This window comes from Sinocyclocheilus anshuiensis, unplaced genomic scaffold (genome assembly GCF_001515605.1).
Source record: "Sinocyclocheilus anshuiensis isolate Anshui unplaced genomic scaffold, SAMN03320099.WGS_v1.1 scaffold773, whole genome shotgun sequence".
Taxonomy (NCBI): Eukaryota; Metazoa; Chordata; class Actinopteri; order Cypriniformes; family Cyprinidae; genus Sinocyclocheilus; species Sinocyclocheilus anshuiensis.
In genome coordinates this window covers 1648695-1656719 of record NW_015539930.1, presented here as the reverse complement: position 1 = coordinate 1656719, position 8025 = coordinate 1648695, and the positions used below count along the sequence as shown (strand labels likewise).

General features: G+C 36.7%; 1 protein-coding gene across 6 annotated transcripts in view; it reads right to left on the bottom strand.

Moving 5' to 3' along the window:
• csnk1g1 (casein kinase 1, gamma 1) overlaps positions 1-8025 on the bottom strand; it is an 84847-nt gene that overhangs the window by 6612 nt on the left and 70210 nt on the right. For 2 of the 6 annotated variants that reach the window (XM_016483962.1, XM_016483963.1), the window contains exons 11-13: positions 5784-5894; positions 3883-3989; positions 482-505 (exon numbers count right to left, since the gene is read on the bottom strand). In XM_016483962.1, coding sequence (XP_016339448.1) covers positions 482-505; positions 3883-3989; positions 5784-5894 — 242 coding nt within the window. The remainder of the gene's footprint in view (positions 1-481; positions 506-3882; positions 3990-5783; positions 5895-8025) is intronic. The other 4 variants (XM_016483964.1, XM_016483968.1, XM_016483966.1 and 1 more) reach the window with 3 other exon arrangements.

The following is an 8025-nucleotide window of genomic DNA, read 5'->3' as shown; positions in this document are numbered from 1 at the left end:
GGTGCGATGTGAAACAACATGCTGTCAATAAACCTGGAACAACTTCATGGCTGTGCACCTACAAAAAACAATCAGAATTAATTCTGAATGTGTCAACCAATCATATCAAATATATGTAATAATGTTGTGGTATAAAATCTGAGATTTAGTTAAGAGTCTGCATACTTCTGTAAGGAACTGCGTATGTTCGTTTAACCTCCACATCGTCGTTCTATCATTTGGTTTCTGTAAATAAGCTAAAGTTGGGCTATTTAAGACTTCTCAGTGTACCTCCAATCAACTTTAGGGTATTTCTGCCCCTCAAATCAGACATTTTGAGCAAACAGACCTCCCTCTTTCTGTTTCAAACTCACAGACCATGAACAGCTACATTAGCCTACATCTATGTTAGTAGATCTTGGTGTAGGCGCCATCTATATGGCCACAGTCTAGGCTGGTCCACTCCCCTTGGGTTTGATGTGGACTGGAGAGAGGGACTCACCACAGGTTGAGCATTTTCACGCAGCTACAGAAGAGTGTGAAAAGAGAAAAGACAGAGATTATTACACAGAGGTGAGACGATGAGACAAACCTAATGTCGGCGACAAAAACCAACAGGAAGACACAAACAGAAAGAAAGAGAGAGAGACAGACTCAGGGGACAGTGTAGATCTAAAACATCTGCTCAATTCATGGTCGCCTTTTATTAAGTAATATCATAATAGGTATTTTCTGTATCCCTCTTTGTAAAATTCTAAAACAGAACAGAAAGGGTTTGGAGAAGTGTAGTGTCGTCCTCAGCTCACCAGCCCACCGCTCTATTAGTGAATATGGCACAACATACATATGCTCCAGTTTGATCACTGGGTCTCTACCACTACGAAAAATTTGTTATGACTATTTTGTAAAAATTAAGCCAAGCAGCTAAAACTCCATCAACCATGGCATTCAAAAAAATGTATATATGTCACTGTAGGCACAGCATTGAGTGGCTTATATATAGTTCATTGTATATTGTTGTAGGCATGGATTACCGGTTTTAAGGTATACCGTGATTTGAAAATGTCACGGTTTCAAAACAAATCAAATCAAAATATTACAAAGTCTGTAAACAGCCGTTAACGAGGCCAGAGACGCTGAAGACGGATGCAAAGAGGAGAAAATACTGTAGCAGGCAGAGCAAGCTCACTGTTCAAGATGCGCTAAATATTGGCAGAAAATCCTAAATATTGAATTGGGGGATTATATAAATGTATCACTGAGGGGAACTGTCTTCAGAAAAGTTTAAATCGTATTTTCTTTTCATCTTGCCTCTGTATAATACATATTAAAGCAGAGTTTAAGCGCAGTGCTGCTTTGTTTACAGCGGTAACCAAGGAAACGCTGTTTCGCTGCTAGTCCATAAGCGCCACCTGCTGTCAGAGAGTGAATCTGCACCTCGTTCAGCCCGTCTGCTGTTTTTGTTTCGTGCAGGCATGTTTTTATGTAGTATACAAAAAGCTAGTCAGAACATTCTGTTTTTGTTTCAATTGGGGTTATTATTAAATTATACAAATCTAATTTAAAATAAAAACTACTCATGCTAAGTGTGTGTAGTGTCTTAGCAATTAAATTGTTTCTTAAATATTAAGAAACTTGCTATCACTATATGTGCATCAACACTAAAATAACAATAATAGATTTTATAGCATTATTTGATTATCCTATATATGCTTAAATAAAATATATTGTGTTCAATGGGGAAAAGAAGCTGGTTTTTAACCAGACATTTAAAAATAACACATCTTAGAGCTGTAATCACAATATTGTGATACCGTGAAATGTTTTGCTTAAAGGGGTCCTATTATGCTCTTTTACAAAGTCTTGACTTTGTGATTATCACAAAGCCCGGAAACCAACGCTGTAGTCCAAACGAGCCGTTCGTTGTAGTTCTTGAAAAGGGATTTTTAAAAAACGAAATATCTCCTTTTGGAGTGGACTTTGAGATTTGTAACTTTCTAGATCTTTTTTATGCCCAAACATACACATTACACACTGACTGAAATTAAAAAAGTGAAAAAGCATAATAGGACCCCTTTAAGGTTATCATACCGTTAAAATCTCATGCCATGCCAAGTAGGTTGTTTAAAAGTTGTCAAAAAGCAACTTCATGTATTAGAGAGAAATCTAACAAAAAAACAGGTCACATTTAAATATATAAAAATAAAATTTGTTTTGATTTTTAGCACAAGACTTTTGACAATTAAAAATGGTTTATACTACCATGATGATGCACAATACTTTGTTATTTTCATGTATATACACATAAATAAATGCATCTTTTTAATGTATTTAATATATGATTTATTAAGCAATATGTTTAAGTATAGTTAAATAAGAAAATATAATTTCTGATTTTATGACCTGGACATTCACACATTAATGCAGCATTCAACAGGTTTTGACTGTTTTACAGCTTCAAATGCAGCTCCTCCAATCAGAATTTTAAACCAAAGCTAAGTTAATAACACCGTTTTAAATGTGCCACTCAGTAATGATAATATATGTACATGAGATATAGAAATTAGATGAGATTAGATGAAGTGTTCTTACATTCTGGGTTATTCAACTCCAATATCAGCTACAAACTTTTAATATTTTAAAGCTCACAAGATTTAGAGACACGTGACATGAATTTTAACACCATATTTGTGGTTTAAAGATATATTTTTTTTTTAACTATTTAAAAATTAAATGCATCTCACTGGAAAAGTGATAATGCCATTTTTCATCTTATTCAAGTCATTTTAATGCTAGTGTCCTTTCTCAGAAAATGGAATAAGAATTGTTGTACCTAGGCTCACAAAAGACGTTTACTGTATGATGTAATAAATTAAAAAAGAATTTAATAAAAAACAAAAATAGAGTAAAATAATGAGTATCTCATTTGCTCCTCTATCTCTATGCAAAGCAAAACAATTCATGACTTGGCATCCAGTTGGAAGACACAGTCATGAGCTAAGCAAAGGACATAAAACAGAAGCCGAACACTGATAGTGTGAAGCCCCTGTAATAACCATCTGATGATTGTGAGAATTGTGCAAGATGATTCTCGTTTTTGGATGAACTTTCCATTTAATGTAACGTAACGCTGTGAAAAGTAGACAAGCGGCAGTGTTCCAACATTACAGGCTGAATCATTAAATAATGATACGTAACAATGATAAAGCAGTCGACAGGTTGCTAAATTCAAGAAAACAAGGAAATGCAAAGGAGAAGGAGATCAGAGAGATTACAAGAAAGAGCTCTGGTGAGCATTAATACTCTGTAATAACCATGGCGACCTTGTGTGTTTGTGCAATCCTGTTAATTGATAAAGGCCGCTGCTGTCTGTACCACTTTCAAGCCTGTGCATCAAATAAATCAAAGACAGAGGGCTTTTTAAGATTTCAAAGAACTACAAGAATAAGTGTTTAAAATGATATCAGACAGGATGTTTTGTATGACAAACTCAATTGCACGTCAGGTGCTTTAGAAGAATAGGAAACTAAAGAGTGTAATCGCATCTGAATTTTAACAGCTGCCTTCCAAAGTATCATTAAAAATGTAAACTAACTATTTTTCATTGTTTTTGAAAGAAGCCTCAAAGGCTGCATTTACTTGATAAAAGATACAGTAAAAACAATAATATTGTGAAATATTTTTTACAATTTAAAAGAACTGTTTTCTATTTGAATATAAATTAAAATGTAATGTTCCATTAAACAATTTGGGTACACAGAGCACTACAGGGGAGCAGATGGGAATGGATCGGAGAGGGCAGGGGTGAAATCATGTAAAGACCCAGAGTGCTAAAGGACAGCTTGTGTCAATAAGACACAAGGCAAAGGCAACAGAAACCTGTGAGAAGCCATGTGCACATACTTGGCCTCATCCACCACCTCCACCTCTGCCTGCGCTGTGATTGGTGCGTTTGAGTGGGCCGCCAGAGGGTCATCTGCATTCAGTTCACCATTAGTTGAGCTAACCACCTGTGGCAAAAAAAAAATAATAAAATAATTAAAATAAAATAAAATTATTGGGTAGCCTCAGTGTAACAACGTTATTTTAATTAGATAGTTCAGTCATTTCCTCTACAGAAATTCCTTACAAAACTTTAATGTTATGTTACTATGTGTATCTGTGCAAGTAACGATTGGAAGGCAGTAATTGAGGAGTATCATTTACTACCATACTTGCTTCTGGAAGAGGATTTAGTGGCTGGTCAAAAATTCCTGGTTAAATACAACTTGAACTTTATTCCCATTGAAAATAATTTCACTTTTCAAATTTATAAAAAGATAAATGATTTTCACAGTAATACACTTACATTGGAAATCTATAGGGCCATGTATTGTATTGCTGTTTTCTCATTGTATGTAAATGTTTAACCTAGAATATTTAAATGCTTCATTAAAAATTACTTTGCAATCAATAATTAAAAACACAAACAAGCAAAAAAATCTCATGCTTTGAATGACTTCAACATTAACCAATATAGCCAGATTATGATATCCATGCTATCATATAAAAGCTAATGATCTATTATTGGAGTTGAGAGTCTCACCAGATCCACTAATGTACAGAAAGAATAAAAACTCTACTCATACTGCCCATCTACACCATATCTTATCTTATCATTAACCATAATGTTCACTTTTAGTCTACATCAGGGTTATAATCATTAACTAACACTAAAACCATTAAAAAAAATGGTTACTTGAAAGACACTGATAAACATTTAATGAAATAAAACACTAAAATGAACTAAGTTGTTTTATTTCAGCTAGCTGCTAAGGCAACATTTCTCATTTTTGTTTAACTTTTTTTTAACTTGAAATAAACACGAAATTAAATATAAATTTTAAAAAATAGACATAAAAAACGAATACAAATTACAAAAATACAAAATTAATAAAATTATTACAATTAAAGTGAAAACAGAAAAATATAAAAATAAAACCAAATTAAAAATATTAACAAAAAACATATAAGATTATGATACTAAACTAACACTGGTGTACAGTGGCCCCAAAGTATTTGCACACTTTAGTCACACTTAATGTAATAACATTTGGTTTATTATTTTGTCATCGAATATATCTTTACATATTATATCATTTCCCACAGTTCAATGAATAAAGAAGCCATTTCTAATTACGCTCTAAGACTGTCAGCAGCATTTCTGAGTTGCTTCTGAGGCACCTACTGGATAAAAGTGAAGCAAGCAGCGCAAGGTGGTGAATCTGCAGGTTTGTCGCAGTTTCAAATCAAATACATGCATCACAATGTACTGCATTGTGCTTGGTGTACCGTATAGTGAGAGAGTTGGTGATACTAGGTCCTAATGTCAGCTGGACCAAATGGACACAACAGGTGTTACATCATATTTTCCTGATAATCTCAGTGTCTGTGTGACATCTTATGCTGTGTTTCATTCAATTCAGAAAATTGGAATTTACACCCTCATACTTGGAAAGAATATGAAAATGTCACATTTCCAACCTCCTACTTGGATAATCCCAATAGAATGCCACTTGACAACGCTCTTCCAACTTAAACAATGGAATGCTATACGGTTGGAATTCAGAAATATTAAGTTGGATTATCCAACATTCAACTTTGAATGAAGCGCAGCATTACTACTTTTTTTTAATAAGAAGAAGAATTGCCGAAAAGGGGAACCCATAGAGGAAGTGTTCTAGTCAAGTCTGAGAGCAGGTGGGGTGTGCTGCTGCAGATGAGCGCACACAGGAGGAGTCGTCGAGCGAGGGGTGAAGCAGTACCTGCACTGAGCCTCCGTGCCTGTCCGCTGCCAGGTGCGAGGTCAGGTAGGAGGAGTTTGTCTGACGGTTGGGCTGTACCTCCCAAGCTCCTCTGCGGTCGGAGATGGCCGTCTGCGTGGATGGAGGAGGTGCAGGAGGAGGCGCAGGAGGTGTGGTGAGTGAGCGAGAGCGGGCGGAGTGAGGCCAGGTGGCATGCAGCACAATGCAGGAATGGAAATCAACAAGAAACAAAAAGAGCCAGTCAAAGCCAGGAAACGGCATTAGTGACTGTGGACCAGTCGTCCAATCAAACCAAGAAGCAAACACCACAAAATAAACACAAAGAGACATTAAAACAAAGGAAACTGAAGAGAAAGCTTTCTGAAAGCTGCTGAATGCCAAGTGGACACTACATGCAGCAAATCAGGCATCCAACACTGAGATCGAATTGGAATATCTGACAGCATAATTTCAATAATTAAGAGAACTAAAGAATTCCACAGCTACGCATTGCATAAAATTCAACCTGATGGGTCATATTCTGCCATTTAAGTGGACAAGACGCTATTAACAAAGAGCTCAACACATTCGGAGTCAGACAGGAAACACGAGAAACATACAAATCCAAATTAAATTTCTGAAATGGCAATGTGCAGTATTACAGCTTTAGTACAACCCCCTGGTGCATCACTAGTGTGAAATGTGAAAGTGTTTTGTGGTGGACACGATAGTGTGGTATTGTGAAAAATATAGTGGAAAATCTGAATTCACTTAATTGCTTTTGCATTTAGTGGTAGGATCGAAATTAATAACTTATGTTTATTCATCCATTCAGTTTAAGCAGACATTTTTTAGAGTCCTAATTTAATGTGTTCTGGATGATGGACATAAATAATTGAATATTTAAATAAAAAATATATACTGTGGACAGTTCTATGTACATCTGGAACACTAGTTCTAGACACACGACAAAAAACAGGGTACAACGGGGTTGAAGGCACATCCTCAGGAAAATGTGCTTTTCACTACTTGCAGTGTATGAGTGCAGAAAAAAACTTTAATGACTTAGAATTCTAAATACATAGACATCACTAAGGAGTTGGGTCCCCTTTGCTATAACAGCTTCCACTCTTCTAGGAAGGCTTTCCACAAGATTTTGAAGCATTTTTGAGCGACATTTTGCCCATTCATCCAGTAGAGCATTTGTGAGGTCAGGCACTGATGTTGTAAGAGAAGGCCTGGCTTGCAATCTCTGTTCCAGTTCATCCCAAACATGTTCGATGGGGTTAAGGTCCAGGCTCTGTGTGGGCCAGTCAGGTTCTTTCACACTAAACTCATGTATTTATGGACTTTGCATAGTGCACCGGGGAACAGTCATGTTAAAATAGAAAAGCATTGTCCAAAATGTTTTGGTATGCAGAAGAGTTAAGATTTCCCTTCACTAAAAGTAAGCGTCCCAGTCCAACCCCTGAAAATCAGCCGCATACCGTGATTCGTCACTCCCCAGAACATGTTTTCACTGCTCCAGAGTCCAGTGGTGGCGTTCTTTACACAACTCCATCTGACACTTGGCATTGTACTTTGTGATGTGAGGATGACCCTTTTTTTCAAAAATTCCAACGACGACACTATGGAAGTCAATGGCTACCAACAACCATTTGGAAACCCACATTTTTCAAAATATCTTTTGTGTTCAACAGATGAAAGAAATTCATACAGTTTTGGAACAACACGAGTCTGAGTAAATGACAATTTTAATTTTTAGGTGAACTATCCCTTTAAATACCATACTGATTTAAAGGCACAATATGTACGTTTTCGCCGCTAGAGGGCGTGTATTCAAAACAAACAAAGCGTAGCTTGATGACGCCGTGACTGAGTGTGGAATCATGGGAGTTGTCGTCTTCATCCCCACAGCCGATGCAATCCGACGGGACTCGGGCAGAAATCATGTTCATGGATGAGTTAATGATTTATTAACGTCGTAGTAAGAAGCAGGGCGAGGCTAAAAGCCATCGAAGCGAAACAAGGCCACTGAACGAGCGCGACACACTGCTCGAAAGCAGCGGAGCTTTTACTATGCCACAGTCGAGCGCTTCCGCTCCTTCTGGTCGTGCGTATGTGGGGTAAAGCAGCGCTGTTTTATCATACTGGATACGTTTGAAAGTTCTGTTATAATGCTACTCTGTGCGGTCGTCACCGGTCTAAAACGCACAACATATTAAAGCGTCTTTGGTGTTTCCATGTTTTCTACAAAACAAAA